The 18,514-nt window shown below is 32.9% G+C and overlaps 2 protein-coding genes across 4 annotated transcripts in view; both read left to right on the top strand.

Annotated features, from left to right (window-relative positions):
- The window catches only part of LOC127711584 (mediator of RNA polymerase II transcription subunit 19-like), a 140,603-nt gene that overhangs the window by 35,192 nt on the left and 86,897 nt on the right, over positions 1-18,514 (top strand). The gene's annotated exons all lie outside the window — the stretch shown is intronic.
- LOC127711586 (oocyte zinc finger protein XlCOF15-like) lies at positions 13,344-14,826 on the top strand. Its single transcript, XM_052217678.1, has 3 exons — positions 13,344-13,850; positions 14,157-14,307; positions 14,528-14,826. Exons 1-3 carry the CDS (start codon positions 13,632-13,634, stop codon positions 14,641-14,643), a joined length of 486 nt encoding a protein of 161 aa, XP_052073638.1. The 5' UTR covers positions 13,344-13,631; the 3' UTR covers positions 14,644-14,826.

Here is an 18,514-nt window from a genome sequence, read left to right as displayed (position 1 = left end):
ATAAAACAAATTTTGCCAAAAGGTGTGTGAGTGGAGGGTGTGGGGTGGGGCACATTGTTTGTAAGCATATTATAGGAGTCATCTTTTCGTATTTATCCTAATATTTTATAGGTTAATTAACCTTCAAACACGCCAAATCGTTTTTTCCATGTATAATCTATACAAAATCTGGCAATTTTATTACAACCTTTAGCATTTTGGCAAATTGTTATCCCCCTCTACCATAATTGAAGTGATAAGATGTTACTTTGGATTAAATTTATCCGTAATATAGCTTTTACGAAAATTAATAAGAATAAGTTGTGAAGTTGATATAACTTGCAAAAATTGATTTTCTGTAACAAAATTCATGAATAAAAAAATAATTGCATTTACAGTTTTCAATGAAACAAAAATGATTACAGATATCCCCAAATACATAAATAGCTTTTGTCTCTTTAAATGAACGTTAACATGAGAAGTTAAATATCAAACTTTATCAGTACTTACAACATCTTAACCTAATAAGATACATCAAATGTGTCGACAGTGATATTTCCTTCATTATTTTCTTAATAATGTAAATAGACCTATCTACAATATTATCTAATACAATGACATCACGGCGTTGCAGTTCTCAGGAACAAAATATACAACTTAAAATGTCGATTATATGCTTGATACCTATTTTTCTACTTTTATTGGTTGGTAATATTGAAAGTTTACCATTAGATGATACTGTACAAGCCTTACTGCAACATAATATTGACGAGTTAAAACATACTGTAACTGGATTGACACAAGAAGTTGAAAAACTGAAGCATCCAAAAGGTATTTTACCGCGCGTTTAAAATAAGCATTACAAGTTCGTAAGATTGTACAAATCAGCACTGTCTGTATATAATAGACAGTTGTTCTGTTGACTTTGGTGAAGGTCAATAAAACATTTAGATTATATCAACTATGGTTCGAAAATTTTCGATGATGATGATGATGATGATGATGATTTTTTCAAACGCATTATCAATTGCCATGTATGTGTATTTTGAAAAGCATATGTGGGATCATATTTAATTACTTTATGATGAATACAAAATAGAAGATCTCAAAAAATTAATCAGACTTTGAAGTAAATAACTGTACAGTTTATTTTAAACAAGATGTTTCAAAACGTCGTATTTTTAGATTTATGCCAACAAAGAATAAAACATATTAGAATATTCTTGATTTTGTTTCTATCATAGTACTTAATAACATTCATATTATTAACCAGCTATGAACAACGTTCTGTAATTTATTTGCAGTGGTAGCCTTTTTGGCTGAACTTAGTGGAACTTACTTCACTCCAACAAACCGACAAACACTAATATATAGCCAAGTTCATCTTAACACTGGAAACGGCCACAACGAGTATCGTGGCATCTTTAATGCCCCAGTCAGTGGTACATATTATATAAATGTAGCAATCACAGTTTCAGAATCCAACGGCAATGCTATGCATATTAAAATCAAACGAAATGGAGACGAAGTTGGCTTTTTATTTTTTGAATCACCCACGTCACAATGGTTGAAGAACAGAGATGCTATAATTATACACTTGAATGCTAACGATGAAGTTTGGACCGAAGTAACTTACCTTAAAGGTGGACCACAGATTGCCACTAGCAAAATCACGAATATGTATTCATATTTTTCTGGCTTTCTAATAAACCAAGATTAATCATTTTAAAAGCCAAGCCTTATTTGTGCCATGTCCATTTCATTGTTACGGATCTATAAATTATGCAATGAGACACTATGTGTAAGCTTTGTTTAATAAAAAGAGTGCGGATGGCGAAATGTATCTCTTTTTTAGAGTCTGAACCTTCCAATTGTGTTTCTTATTCAAATTGTTGTTTAAACAGGTTTTTTTTAATAACAGTTGTTTACTTCATTAGAGACTGTAATCAAGAAGCACGAATAATCATTTAATTATATTGAGTGATGCACTTACCATATTCATGTAGAGCAGTACTTTAACAGAATAACATCAGTATCAAAAAACAAAACCATAGAAATTAAATTTTCTTAAAATTCCGTTCAATGAATGTGTGCTTGGTCTTTAACAAAAGCAGGCATACTGGAAATGAAGGAGTATATTTACATAATGGGAGTGAATTTGAAAATTCACGACTCTATTCATACTGAGTCTCGTACTATTTATTTTCCAAATATAGATTTTGTTAAGAAGTTTATTGAAACAGGCAACCTTTATCTAAAGCTTATAGTTTGGCAATTAACATTATGTCTTTTAGAAATAATTGAAAATATCCTATATAAAACAAAATGAATTATCAATGTGCACTTTAAAAATGTCAATAACGCATAAAAAAGGATATCAGAGAGTACAATTTCTATCGATCGATTATAAACATTGTTCCGGACAAGCTTGCAATTTCGATTGTTGTGGAAAAATAAGAACCTTGTTTGACATCTCTGACAAAACATAGCATATATTTATGCACCCGCCGTAGTCAACGTAGGCATTAAGTGTTATAATTGATTGTCCGTCCGTCTTTCCGTCCGACCATCTTTGCGTCCGTCCGTCTTTCCGCCCGTCCTTCTTTCCGTCCGTCCGTCCGTCTTTCCGTCCGTCCTTCCGTCCGTCCCATTTTCGTTTCTGCACGCCAACTTAAGTTTGCCTCATGCAAATTTATCAAAACTCATACACAATGCTAAGAACCCAAACTCACAGACAGAGTTCGATTTTCCGCAGTGAGACCCTAACTGTTCTAGAGTTATGCCCCTTTATAACTTTGAAAATTGCAATTTTGTTTGTTCCCGCACTCTAACTTAAGTCATTCAAATTTTCTGAAACTCGTACAAAATGCTAAGAACCCAAAATCGCAGACAGAGTTCGATTTGAGTAGTGAGTCACTTACGGTTCTAGTGTTATGCCCCTATTGAAAATGACTATTTTGTTCGTTTCAGCACTCTTTGTCTCATCCAAATCCTATGAAACTCATACAAAATGCTAAGCACTACATCACGCATACAGAGTTCGATTTGGGTTGTGATTCATTTACCGTTCTAGAGTTATGCCCCTTTTTAACTTGGAAAATTGCAAAGCTTGAGCGAGAGCATTCTTGTCCTCAGACACATTCTTCTTTTATTTGAATTTGTATTATCAAGCTATGTTTCCATAAAAGATAGGGAAAAAAGCTGTTTAGGTTGTCTTTTTTGTCATATTTATCCAAACTGTCAAATGCTAATATTTTCGGGTTCCTAAGACATAACATTGCTAAGGCTTCAATTCAACTAAAAAAGACACCTCTAAAACTTTCATCGACCATCATCTGATTATAATTACAAGTGTGTATACCTATTATGGTATATAACATGTATCAAACGGTAATTTGCGCTTTTTAATTTAATTTGTAATTAATCTACGTGTTGTAATGACACAGAAACCATTGAATTATCGAAAGGGAAGATACAGCATGTTATACTCACAATTTCGATCCGCTTGAAAGCTGAAGGTTCCTGAGGCAAGTGATTGGCTTTATTTCCCTCCAAAATAGGAAACTTTAACTCGCTATTAAAAGACAAGCATCCATAAGCTAATTCAGGGTAAGTTAAATTTTTCAAACGGCGAGTTACTGGATTCACAGTCGGTTCATATCACCTCCCCAAAAAAATAATTTCGAATGGTCATTTTCCAGTACGAAACGTAAGTATTCATGAATTAAATGGAGCAGTAAAAACGATCAGAGTAAAATAGTGATTCAAATTATGAATTGGAATTTTCTTATAAAAGATCATTTAGTCTTATATACGGTCATAGGCTTCAAGTTGAATTTTGTGGAAACACCTCAAAATCTGACCCTGTCACCCAAAATGATTTTTTGACGGGAAACCTCATCCTTGATACATTATGATATTCTGTTAATTACAGAGAACAAGTCATAAATCAGTTAGACGACAATCAAAGACTATTTACAGTCTAGTGAATTTTATTTTTTTCTGATGATTTATATTCAAAGGTAAATATCATGTGACTGTATATAGAGAATTGCAACTTGTGAAAGAACAACCAACACATTGAACTTGCAGTTTTGGAGAGAAAATGTGAACGTATATGTTTCGCTCAGATTAGTGAATCAATGATATGCACATTCTTTCTGTTATACATCGATGCATTAGACAAACACTGTCGCGTTAATAATCTTAAATCTTTAGTTCCCTATTTGGGTTGTTGTGGACTATTCTATGACAGTGAGAAGCGCTTGGATTAACCTTCACCACGGAAGCTCATACTAAGAACATTGAAAGCCAAGGGTGTATGCAAACTTGATAACTTGATAAGCTACACGACCAAAATGAACATAAAAGAATAGTTAAATCCGTTTTGCATCGAAGTTAGAATCTTGCTTGCTGAACTATTTTGCTGAGTGCTGAGCTGATGTAAACTTACGTATTTGTTTCTTAGACCCGTTGTTGCTCGTTTTTTCTCGACTTTTGTTTTTGTATTGACCCCTTGCTTTCTTTCAACATTTTTCATTCATGTAGTTTAGTATATGCCATACTTTTACACTTTAAAATGAAAATAAAGAAATAAAAAAATCATAAATGTTGATCGTTTTCCTGGATAACCTTCATCGGGACCGCTCAAAAGCAAAGAAATCAAGACCAAGGGATATGTACAAATATTTTGACTACATAATCAAAAGGAAAGGGACAAAAAAAATGTAAAAAAAAATTTAGGGTAAAAAAAAATATATATTTATTAATGTGTACGCCAGACGCGCGTTTCGTCTACAAAAGACTCATCAGTGACGCTCGAATCAAAACAGTTTAAGGCTAAATAAAGTGCGCAGTTGAAAAGCAAATTTATCTTAGGGAGTTATAGAACCATAGTTTTCTTATTCTGTCTTGATTTATCACCAGGAGATTAAAAAAATATGTAATACATCATATCAGTGGTGAAGCATTGTCTACTTAGTTAATGTCATCCCCGGGGACTAACATTCCACCAGACCAAGTGCTTAAAACGATGATAACTCTTTATAAATTTGGTGCTTCTGAAACGCTTTTCTGTATTTACCTTTACGCGAAAACCAAAAATTTCTTTAACAATCAAACAGTCATACAATATTCAGTTTCAAATATGCCTCACCCTATTTGTAAAAAAGGATTGTTTTTACAGAGGAAATTGTACATGATGTGAAAGATTTGCCTGTAATAAGTTGTGATAGTCAATACTACAGTTATGATTCAAGTTACTATATTGAAACGGAGTTGTGATATCTCTGAGTCAGAAAATCCTGACACATTCAATTTGACGATATAAACTTCACAAATTTACAAATTGATGTTTGCTTATTCATTTTGCCATGTGTATATGTATTCATTTTATTTATTTATTGGCGTATATTGATTAAGTCAGTATCAAAATTTGCATCTTTTTCAATTGTTAAAAGCAACAAAAAACTTACAATATACTGACATAATTTGATTGTCATGGTTTGTTTGTTGTTTTAAGGTGAGGGGAGGGCGGTGCATTACATTTGCGCGCATTCTTTTACTGGTAAACTCAGGTAAATACAGGTAGATTATACTTATTAAAAGTACTGATTTTACATGTCGTAACGTGCACAAAAATACATGGATGTGCTGAATGAAATTGCTCATTGTAGTGAGCATGGAATGATTCCGGGCCGTTTATGGTACGCATGGATTCTGCTGACGGTATAGTGATGCCCGAAGACGTTGAAGAAATAGGGAATCTGGTAGAATACCTTTGCAATTATTTACAGTGCATTGCCATGAAATATTCCGGACTTAAGTGTTCTGTCGATACGAATAGTAAATCCATCGTACACAAATGATCCCCCCCTGTTTTGTTTCTGACAAACGAAACTCCATGTGTGTGCCCTGACGCAACTTTACAAACTTACTTAAATTATTTGTTAAATTGCTATTCGGTAAAATTATGAAACAGAATGCTATTTACTCTGAAATATTTGCAATTAACTTACATGTATATCTTAAGCTAGTACGGAATTTCTCATGATCACTGTATATATTTTAAGAATTCAATATGAAAAATATATAATTTTAATTTACAAATAGAACAAGTTCAAAATTCATATTAAATATAGTCATAATTATTATGAACTATCTTTATTTTACCTGTGTCACATGTAAAATGAATGCGCGCAAATGTAATCAAAAGCTGCGCGCAAACTCAAAAAAATGTAATCCTCAGATACGCGCAAATATTGTGCATGCGCCCGGGGAGGGTGTAGATAGTGGAACGGGAAGCAATCGATAATACTATTTTGACTTTGTATATATAGCTCTACTCATATACCTCTCCAAGGATAATCCGCGCTTGCGCGGTTGTGAAATGTATGAAAGTATAACAACATACCGAAGATCAAGGCAAACTCACAAACGGGAAGTCCATAAAAACTGACAAAAACGGAACAAGTGAAAAACAACTGCCATATTTCTGACTTGGTACAGGCATATTCCGAAGAAAATGGTTGGTTAAACCTGGTTTTATAGCTAGCTAAATCTCTCAATTGTATGGCAGTTGTTTATAGTTCTGTTATATTGACAAAATTGGGCGAGCAACCCGAACAGACATAATGAATTAATGTGACAGCAGCCAAAACTGTATAAACATACATCACAGACATACAACACAACTGACTAAAAAATTCAAACAAACATAAATAACATACACTACCCTTGTTGGACTTTTGACAAACATCATTCATTAAGATTACGCCTATTGGAGGATGAAGCGCTCAGGCTAAATCTTTGCAGTCGTCTAAGAGCGTTAATGAAAGTAAAGTCTGTATAAGGATTATTGTCTTTCCAATCGTGGAATATTTAACAAGTTAGAGGTAGGGTGATAATATCAGTCATAAGTGATAGCTTGAAATTAACTGAATGCATGTAAAATGCACATTTTATCTCCTTTTTGGCAGTATATACCTTACATGTGTATTGTCAGGAATGAATAAAGGATCATGGGAAAACTGTGTTTGTATACGTTTTGAAAATACAAAATAATTGCTTTAAATTTATTTTTTGATACAATTTCATTAGAATATGACTGTACAATGTACAATAACATGATTAAAGTAAAAAAATATGTTATTAAAGCATTAAAATCTAGAATAAAGTTATTAAAAGCGAGTCAGTTTGACACTTGATGCGATGCATAATTACTGTGAGTGCGATCATTTCTGATTTGGGATTTCTTTATGTGCGATGGATTTTCATTGTGGTTTTATGTGATATTTGGACATGCAAAAACTGACAATATTCATTTGATGAATTAAATATTGATGATATTTACAATGATATTGTGTACAAAACTCAGAATAGTTTTGATATCATATATCGGCTTCTCTCAGCTTGTTCTTTGTCGCTTAAAAATGCACAACGACCGCGATCAAATGTACGGTAGTTAAGCATGGACGATTAATTTGGATTTTTGAATTGTAAATATCATCAATATTTAATTCATCAAATGAATATTGTCAGTTTTTGCATGTCCAATTATCACATAAAACCACAATGAAAATCCATCGCACATAAAGAAATCCCAAATCAGAAATGATCGCACTCACAGTAATCATGCATCGCACCAAGTGTCAAACTGACTCGCTTTCAATAACTTTATATTATAAAAAATAAACAATGCTGTCAGGTAGTAGTAACATTTGTTTTCCTAAACATGTTATACCTTCTGTTACGGCCATAATTCTTTAAAGAAAAATATTTTGACGTTCGATCTACTAACTTCGCTTCGCTACACAGCAACGTCAGAAATCAACTGAACGATGGAGATACCAGTGATATAGAACCGTTTAACTTGTAACAATAAACTGTTCTCAATATGTCATTGTAATATCCAAATTGCGTATTCTTTTTGTGTCCATGATATATGCACTGATGAAGTTGCATCGATACGTGATGAATAGCTCCTTAGACATAAACATGACAAGAAAACGTAACCAGTCACTCAAGCGTAAAATGTAGGTCGTTGAAACCCAAAACTTAAGCATAGTTTTCGGAGGCCGTTAATGTGCTTCAGTCTCTTATGCATGATTTTTTTATTATTAATTGTTTTGGCTTTTAACTAGCTGTCAGTAACTGCGAGTACTCTCAAATCGTACTTTCTTGTTAATTTGACCTGTTGATACTAGTTGTAATGCTTTTTTGTTATTTAATGTTAACATGGATCTTGTCTATATACCAGCTTTGATTATTTGGAATTACTACAAATTTTCACTTCTTCGTACTATGAACATCAAAATTATTTCATTTCTCCTTAAATAATGTTCTTGCACCTGTACAGGAAGTTTTATCTAGCACTAATTGTATAGTTTTATTGTTGATATTCACCCCATATGTACGAAGTGTTAGATTAGTTTCATTGATATTAAAGAAATTTGTTGGTATTCCTAAACGGAAGATTTTATACACACAGAAGAAGAAGTATACTTAACAACAAATTAATTTTATTTACCTGTGTATAATATGACGCAGGTTTTTTCAAAAGTGATGATTTTCTAAATATTGTTTAACATTTCACAGTGGTATCATACTTTTACTTTGTTTCAACCTGTTTATTTACTTTTGACCTTAGTTATTTATCCCTTATATTTTTTATTAACTATGTATTTGCATTCAGGTATCACAGATCAAAGTTATTCGTTCATTGTGTGTTAATTTACGTTTTTTGATTGAGTTAAGCCTTCCAATTGATATTTTATAGTGTGTCTTTCTATGTTGTGATGTTATACTATTGTTTCAGAAAAAGGGAGAAGGTTTGGTACCATTAAAACGTTTAATCCCGCTGCAAATGTTTGCACATGTCCTAAGTCAGGAATCTGATGTACAGTAGTTGTCGTCTGTTTATGTAGTTCATACGTGTTTCTCGTTTCTCGTTTTAATAGATTAGACCGTTGGTTTTCCCGTTTGAATGGTTTTACACTAGTAATTTTTGGGGCCCTTTATAGCTTGCTGTTCGGTGTGAGCCAATGCTCCGTGTTGAAGGCCGTACCTTGACCTATAATGGTTTACTTTTATAAATTGTTACTTGGATGGAGAGTTGTCTCATTGGCACTCATACCACATCTTCCTATATATATTAACAGTGCAAGGTATATGTATTCAATGATGAAATATCATTGGAATGGATACGTTTAATCCTTAATACATATTCTGGCAGATTATTAAAAAAAAATAGAATTGAATATTTTTAGCAATAAATGCTCTTATTTTTACGGAATTCTTTTTTGTAATTCGTTAGACTTTCACTCACAAAGTAAGAATTATCAAATCCTTTTGACTTTATTTACCAGTAGTTTGTCAGTGAGTCGGCTAAACTAACACTCTATTTTGATGAAAATGAAAACGATTCCTACTGTGAAAATGAAGCGCATATACAATAGAAATGAATCGCCTATACAGTGAAAATAAAGTAGTGTATCATTATTGGACAGTAAACATGAATCACATAACGAAAGCAGCATAGTGGAATTTACCTCAATATCAACAAACTGAATAACAAAACCGGTTTAAAGTTATACAACATTAATGATTATGTTAAAAGGTATATTTTTCTGAAATTAAAACTTTACTATTGCTTTTAAATCTCATGCACGCTCTGTTCGTGAAATATTCTTAATATTTACTTATTTGTGTGACGATTTCACACCTAGATCGATGTATGTGCGATATAAACCGTCTGCATCTCTTACCTGTATCATGAGTTTATTAAAACATTCATTTGATTTTATATAAAATACATGTATTCTAAGCAAAGAGGACGAACAATATCAAAGGGACATTCAAACTCATAAGTGGAAAAAAAAACTAACAATGCCATGGCAAAAAAAAAACAAGAAAAAGACAAACAATAGTACACAAAACACAACATACTAAAATAAAGATTGAGCAACACGAACCTCACAATCAATCGGGGGTGATCTGAGGTGCTCTGGAAGGATAAGCAAATCCTGCTCCATGTGTAGAAACCGACGTGCACCTCGACAATTTTACTTTTAAAAGCAATGTTTTCGTTCCTTAGTTATGTTAATTACATTTATAAAACCTGTGAAATTAGATAACACGCCTTTTCAATAGTTGCTATCATTATTTTCAGAATAAGAGATATTGACCTATCCATAATGTTACCTTATACAGAAAGATAACAGCTTCGAGGTTCTATAAACCGACCAATTTGAAAATGTGCCTTATCAGTCGACCGGTCAAACCTATATAATATACAATGACCACTGCGTTATTTTTGACTATTTTTCTACTTTTCTTTGTTGGAAATGTAAAAAGTTTACTATTGGATAATAATGCCCAATCTGCATTACAACATGACGTTGACGAGTTAAAACAAACAGTTGCTGCATTGAAACAAGAAGTTGAAAAACTGAAACATCCAACAGGTATTTTACAGCGCGTTTAAATTTAGCATTATAAGTACTAATCAGGTTGTGGGGTTCTACTCATTGTCATAAGATTTCACGGTAAGATAGTACGCGACTGTTTTGTCTGTTTTTTTTGTTTTTTTTCATATTAATTGATTAAATTCGTATTTACAGGATTTATATAATTTAACACCAATTTCAGGGCACTTGATTATTTCATGGCGGCCAATTGTTACTATTGGAAACATAACTACCAAGAGAGAACCATGAAATGGCAAACCTAGTCAGTTAAGAATGGTGATATACATGTACGTACCTTGCCGAAGTTGGGTTCCAACTCGCAACCTGAGTGTTGACAGGGTGGCGATCTTTGTAAATGTATTACTCATCTTTAATATATATATATAAAAAAAAGAAACAAGAACAGACGATGCACACACCGAAGCTTAAATAAAGTTCATCAAAAAATACATTTGTTCAGGATTGTGTCTTAAACACTCCTAAGATACCGTCTCGATTTCTTATTATTTATTCCATAATGGAGGAAAAATATTTTTTTCCTATCAAATTTCAAAACCAACATTTTACAAAGTTTACACGAGGTACAAATATGAATATTAATAATACAATAATGTACATCTAATTGCAATGAGGTTGACAACTGTTTTGAGAGAATATGAAACCGATAAAACTCTGAATATTTTATTGTCGTCATAATTGCATTGATATTTCATTATGCAAATACTAAACCTTTCGTCACAGAGATATAACTATGACTAAGTTCAACATTCTGTCATTTGTGTAATAAAACCTTGAAAATATCTTAATCTAACAACCTTTTATCAAGTATAAGTACTAACATCCATCAGAGCATACAAGTTTAAGCTAGACAAAGTAGTTGAAAAGATGAACAAGATATTTGAAGTTGGGGAGTTGTCGAGGAGAATAAAACTTAACATCCTGTCTTTTCTATGACATTAGATGTGCTATGCCGTACACAGTTTTCCCTTTGTTGAAGTGTATGCTCTCACAGTTTTATGTCCTCCGACTCAACTATTGATTGCAAATCCTCAACAAGTGGTTGAAGTGCTCATTCTCAAACTGTTTGAATTCATTAGCGTCTAGATGGAGACATTTCATGCATATTCCGGACGAAAAGTAATCGCTTTATACCGGTATGATAACAATAAGTATGTTCTGCAGAGTAGTCCAACGGGATAAGGGGCGTTACTTTTGAACGGAACATGAGGGTATTTGAATAGGAGCAGATGTTTTGCTTTATAACAGACCACCAACTTACACCGTAAAAAGTGTTCAACGTACAGAGAGCATGACACTCATTCTATCCGAGGAATAGGAATTAACTTCCCATACCAACTGGACTTGGCTGCATATTGAAACATCCCACACACCAGCCAAACGGTAACCCGTGTTGAAATCCCTTTGCAAGGCAGTCGTATCCCTCAACAAGAGAAACTGTTACCAATTTCTATTCCACAGGTACCACCTGGGGGTTTCAATTTATTAATGATCATCATCACGGCCGTCAACCGAGAGATTGGTCGGTTAATCTACCTGAGTATGCGGCTATATGGGCGGTTGGTCTGTTAATCGGGTCGGTTATACGTCTGTAAAGAGTAAAACGCATAATTTAATGTTAAACTCAGTTTACAGATTTTTGGCATTTTATAAGAACCAAATCAAAAAAAGAAAAGTGTCTGCCAAAATGATATCTATCATAGAACATTTTCCACCTGTAAAAACATTTCATAGTCTGCGCAGTTTTCAGTAAAACTAAAAGGCGTCGCGCAAGTATGTGGTATTTATGCTTATACGCATAGCAATTTTTTAGATAAAAGGCGAAAAAAACATTTTTAGATATCATTTAAAGGATACAAAATAGTACTTTGGTTCTAAAAAATAAATTGACATTAGTAAATATTTCATAATTGTAATATAACGTGAGTAATACCACATTTTAGTGAATATTAGGGGAATAAAGTCTGTTAATGGGTTGGACAATTTAAATTGTGTCAGTTAAGAGTTATTTAGCCACGACAATAGTTTTGCTACCTTTATATTTTCCCATTGAAAAAGTTAAGAATGAGATGTACTTGAGTAGAAAAAATGACAATACGGTGCAACAGTATCCTTCTAGTAAGAAAATTTTTATTTTGACTTTCTTTGCATTTTATTGAAGGGCGTGTCACTTCAATATAGCGTGATATGGATTGGCTGCTGGAATATGCATGAATTTATTATTAACGTTTTCAATCAGCCTTATTTTTTGTGTCTGTTCAAAGTCTGCAACATCTATGAATCTGTCATGTGTTGCAATGCAGCTGGTTAAATTCCATGCGTTTTCCGATATGCATTGTCTTTTCTACCTTGTCATCATTGTCATTGTCTGCCTAAGGAAATGTCTGTACCAAGTAAGGAATATGACCGTTGTTTTCTATTCGTTGGTAAGACGTGGTTCTAAACAATAAATTGACATTAGTAAGTTTGTTTTCTATCAATATTTATGTTGGGTGCTGATTAACTTTAATGTGTAACAAAAAGAATATTTTATTTTCCTGGAAATCACAACAAATGCATAATATTAATTTTATTTTTCGAGTAATGATGTATTTTCATTGTAAATTATTTAGCCGACTAGCAGTCCGCAAACATGCTTGTTTTTGTATCGAATGACCTTCAAGGTGGTGTAGAGAAAGGTTGATGTTGAAAGGTTTGTTTAATTTGTATCCAATTATAAACATTTTTCAGTCCATTTGATAAAAAATGTTTAAAAGAGAAGACTAAATTTTGTATATATATATATTACACAAGGTATTATAATTTTAAATGTTTAATTTGAATCTTCCGCGATGTTTAATCATTACAAAGTAACTACCAATCGATATATCAGTACTTTATGGAAATTTTATGTGATACTCCAATGCAGTAATATCAGATACATCATTGGCAACATATCACCATATTTTATTGTATTGTAAATTAAGATCAAGTAACAACTTGAAGTCATTAGATCACACTTTTAATTTTCAAAAATGACTTAAATAAACAAAAAGCAATATGTACGACCAATAAATATCTGCACACACATTGAAAGTACCATGCATATGTTTAATGTTGATCTATTATGACTGAATGTGTAATTTGAATGTATGAGTATACAGAATTTTCCATGTCTTTTTATAATGAATGCATATTTGTGATACATGTGGTAAAAACTTCAAAAGAAATTGGAATTTAACAAGACACATTAAGATACACGATTCAGCAGATAACCAGCCAAATCATGTTAACCAGTTGTATAAATGTGAGAAAAATAATTATGGAGCGGAATTTACAACAAATACTGGTCTGTGGCTACACAAAAGGAGGGAACACCTGCATAAAGTTGAGATTGGGCTAAATATGGTATGTAGTAAGTGTTGAAATCCGGAATGTTGACACATAAAACACATGAAGTTTGCAGTTTGACGCATATTTTTTAATAATATATACTAATATATCAAAGATCAAATAACTGATAGTATCAAAAGGGTAATAAGGGATACCATTCGGACAACTTAACTGGTGTTAATTGCATTGAGTGACTATTATCCCACAAAAAATGTACTCTTGAGTTTGACAAAATGTCTATTCTATATATTTTTTCACATTTGCAGTATTCATAGTATATCTGTTCAAAGATCAATTCAAATTATGCAATTTTATATGTAGCGTCCACTGTGTGACAAGATATTTGGACAGAAAATCCATCTTCAGGCACATATGGCATGTCACTCGGAGGAAAGAAAGTTTTTATGTACTCGTTGTAGTAAATCAATGAAGCACCAAAGGAGCTTAAAAAGACATTATGTGAGATGTAAAGGTGAGTGAAAATTGTGTAAGATACATGAAAAATCTGGTAAACAATGACGAAAACAAACTATAAAAAACTATATGTTGTATTCAAAAACATATATTATATATAATATTATATAAATAGATATATATAATATTATATAAATATATATATATATATATATATATATATATATATATATATATGACACAATGATAAGTACATAATCATGTATCATATGTTTTAGGTATTCAAGAGAACAAACAGTTCGCATGCAGTGTTTGTAAGAAGGGAGTTTCAATCCAAGAAATATCTCAAGGTACATTGCAAATATGCACACCAAAAACCTGTCTTCCAATGTGACAGTTGTGGCGAAATCTTTAAGTGGCAATCAAACTACACCCGCCATACAGCTAAAGGTGGATGTCCTGGAAAGAAGACGGATAATACAGTTAATGCAGTTTAATTTCACTAAATGACATTTTTGTTATTTTATATCTCATATTTATTTGTTATTATACAGATTAATGTTAAGTATTTACATTATTATTTTGATATGCATATAGTTTACCTTCTTAAAAATAAGGAGGATTGTTATATAAATTTATGTTACATGTAAGCAATAAATTAAAATTTACACTTTCAAAATAGTAACTTTCTGAAAAATACATTCATTCAAATTTATCCCTAGTCTTTTAGAGGGGAGAAGTTTTGATTCATCTACTTTGTAATGTTGCCTAACTGGTTGTACTCCACGTCCTGGATCATCCAGTTTGAATATCTTTGCTCCTTTGAGTGTATCTTTCTGTTTCATAGAACAGGGTCTATCGAAAAAATGGTCCCTAAAAAGAAAACAAAAATATTTTGACAAAAAGTTTCGGGTTGTTCTTAATTTTCTTATACAGTTTGATTGTGATGAGTTTCCACATTAAGTTCTTCCAAATTTGTATAAACCGATAAATGTATTCCAATATGGTATGAAAAGCAATCAAAGCTTTAAACATTTTCAAGTAGTAAATTATATATAGTTTACTGAGTTATCATATCCCCGGCGTTAAGACAGAACATGTGCCTAAAACAAGCTTAAATCTCCAAATAAAAGAACAGAAAGTCATAAGTGTTAAAGAGGCCATCAAGTGGCAATCACCATTTCTTTATTTTGTTTTAATAGCTCATATATTAAACATACATAGGGACAACTTTGGATATCATTTCAGTTGATGGCTCTTGAAGAGCAGTATCATATATTTCTTGCTCAATAATTGTTGGTCTATAGACTGGCGCTGCTGCAATTCTCATATGGAATGACCTAAAAGTGAACTGAACATCATAATTATGGTGCTTAAATGTGCCACATGCATATACAGCAATAAAACATACAAATCATTAGGTTAACTTAAATTCGGATGGTAAAGTTACTCAAACATTTTTAATTTAATCGCACAACGATTTGAAATACATCTGTTCATACAAAAAAATGTCGTTGTTTAGTTAGAATTTAATCAATCACATGATTAAGTGCATTCATACTGTTATCGGGGATGTTTTACTCTTTCTGTTTAGCATTATGTATAGCTGTCTGTTGAGTTCTGATTGTTGAAAACAACATAGGGCCTGTGGATTTGTATTTCGTTTCATTTGGTGATGTGCTGGGACATTTCTAACATTTCCCAAAATGTGTTTTACTATTAATCGATTTTGCAACAATGTATATGTTTCGTGTTCTTATTTATTTTTCAGAACTACGATACTAAAATTACTATTTTTGTAAGATTCATATATATATATATATATATATATATATATATATATATATATATATATACACTTTTATGGTTTTTTTTAAAGTAAAATGATTTCAAGTAGATTCAATTTGAGACGTTTTGTTCTTCAAGAAATACTAATAATGAATTGAAATAAGTGAAATGAAACAGAACTTTACCTGTCTGGGTCATGTTGTACTGTATGAAGTGCGCACACTGTTTTCATATGCATTAAAGCTCCCTGTGCTGTGAGTACTCCATTGCGCGCCCAGTTATCCATGTAGTCTATATCTGACATGAAAGTTTCTGATACTAAGCTAGATATTGCCCTCCAATTGTAGGTCCTACTTAGTGTTAACCTGTACATTTAGATATGAGCATCAACGCTGCAGATTATTGACTCGTATGTAACTCGTGATATACCTTTTATATACTGCGTTTTTGGTGGAAACGTGTTGAAGTTGACATATTTCAGCAACCAGTCTTTAAGTGAAATGGAGTATCTAAGTCTTTGTTCAGATGATAACCCTTGTTCATCTTCTGCACGGATCCAGTTGCGAATTAGCTGACAAAATATCGCTTCTTCCTTGTAGATTTCATCACCATTTTCATCCTTGAAATCAAGCCTTATCATTTGCACATCTTTTGTAAAAAACGATCTTGTATATGCTTCATTTTGCTGATCGAGAACTTTTCCGTCCGCTTGTATTTCTAGAAGAGACATGTTTAAATTTGAATCCTTTCTACATGCTACTTTTGACCATGCATCCTTTCTTATTCCAGTTATTTTGTCTTACATAGAGCCTATATTATTACGAATATGTGTGCCATAAATGACTTTGATTTCTGTTTGATTCCTCCTTCTAGAAAATTCGGGATGGTAGTACGGGGAAATTTTTCCAATGTTTTCTATATCTAGAGGATCGGATACAACACAACTTTTAACACATTCCTGTAATCTAATGTTGTAAAGATATCCAGCATATGAAGCAGCAATAGCTTCCTTCGGATAGTTCTTTTTCATCGATTCTTTTGCACAAAGTTCATGTAGAGAGGGAATGGATTTCTTTCTCTGTCTTGTTGGACATTTTATTATCGTACCTTTGCTAATGTAATCCTTAAGTTGCTTAAATTTTTCCTCTTTAGAAACGCCAATCAGGATCAAGCGTGACTTTGTGCCATTTCTTTTCCCTAAGTATTGCATGATAGCTTTCAGTTCATAGTCTCTAAGTTCGTCTAATTTAGATGGAGCTTTGAAGAACTCTACTATGCATAGCTCTTTTATTTCCTTTGCTCTCGAAGACAATTTTGATGGAGGTTTGTCATTGTCACTGTAAAATACATCAACAGATTCATTGATTATTAACGCTATCAGACGTTGGTTAAGTCTAAGTTTGAAGACCGTCGTGCTTTCTTCTGTCCAACATAAAAAAATACATTCCTGGCATCCCATTGAACGCATTTCAAGCATAGTCTGACGTATGTAACGTGTAGGTATTTTATAATACACAGGAGTGTTAAATTTGTACGAACTGTACGGACATTTACATTCTACTGCATAGACAATGTTTTCAATCACACCAGATAAATTTTCGGAACGTCGAAAACTGCCGTCTGGGGCCACACCTATGATGTTTCGATCATTGGCCGTAATCATGTGTATACCTTCCTCATAGTATGTAAGCTATGGGAATAAAGCGGGCATAACTTTTGAATGCAATGTCGCCAGCGCATGAATTTCATTTTCTGTACCATGTTTCATCGCCATCTGCTGTTGCTCTGTTGGCACTGGTTTCTCATTTTGATTGTTTATGTACTGGAATGTTTCCTTATGAGTTATAAGTCCATCAATACCTAATGCATTGTTTGCTGTACTCCCGGTTACCTTGACAGTCTGCCGTAGGTTTAGCCATTCGTCTGTTCTTTGTTTTAACAAATGAGGTGGCATATGTTCTGTTTCCGGTAAACTTAATGAAGAATGTACCTGCCGTGGTGCTTTCAGTGTTACAAAGAATTTTGTCTTGGACAAGTTCACCATTTTGTCAGTGCCATAACCCGACGAATTCTGAAGTAAGGCAATAAATCCAAATAAGGCATCATATGTTGCTAATGCACCTTTGATAGTAGATTTGGCACGGTAAATTGCAGTCTTAATGCTATCAATGAATAACAATAGTTCTTTCCAGGTTCACTCGCTGCCTTTGTCGTGAATTTGTCGAGGGCATATTGCTGCTTTACAATTAGTAGGCGAAGGTCACGGATTGATTTGCTCACTCTATGTGACACATCTAACAGGGCATTTTTAATATAATTGTCTGATTTTGAGGAGCCTTGTAAGTATTCAGTGACCTTGGAGATACTTTCTTTTGATCTCGTGTACTGCTCATGTAGTTGGTGTAATGGTTCGGGTCCATATCCGAGGAGATCTATGTCGCCGGCTTCGTCCGTGAGTCCGGATGCCAATTTCTTGC

The sequence above is a fragment of the Mytilus californianus genome, unplaced genomic scaffold (assembly GCF_021869535.1).
Source record: "Mytilus californianus isolate M0D057914Y unplaced genomic scaffold, xbMytCali1.0.p SCAF_8, whole genome shotgun sequence".
Lineage (NCBI taxonomy): Eukaryota > Metazoa > Mollusca > Bivalvia > Mytilida > Mytilidae > Mytilus > Mytilus californianus.
The sequence above is the reverse complement of the archived record's forward strand: the minus strand, read 5'-3'. Positions and strand labels throughout refer to the sequence as shown.

Bases quoted from the DNA above. Each gene is read 5' to 3' on its own strand.
- LOC127711586 (XM_052217678.1), top strand. From the start codon at position 13,632: ATGCATATTTGTGATACATGTGGTAAAAACTTCAAAAGAAATTGGAAT. The intron at 13,851-14,156 runs GTATGTAGTAAG...TTTTATATGTAG, and splicing joins TTGAGATTGGGCTAAATATG to CGTCCACTGTGTGACAAGAT. The intron at 14,308-14,527 runs GTGAGTGAAAAT...CATATGTTTTAG, and splicing joins ACATTATGTGAGATGTAAAG to GTATTCAAGAGAACAAACAG.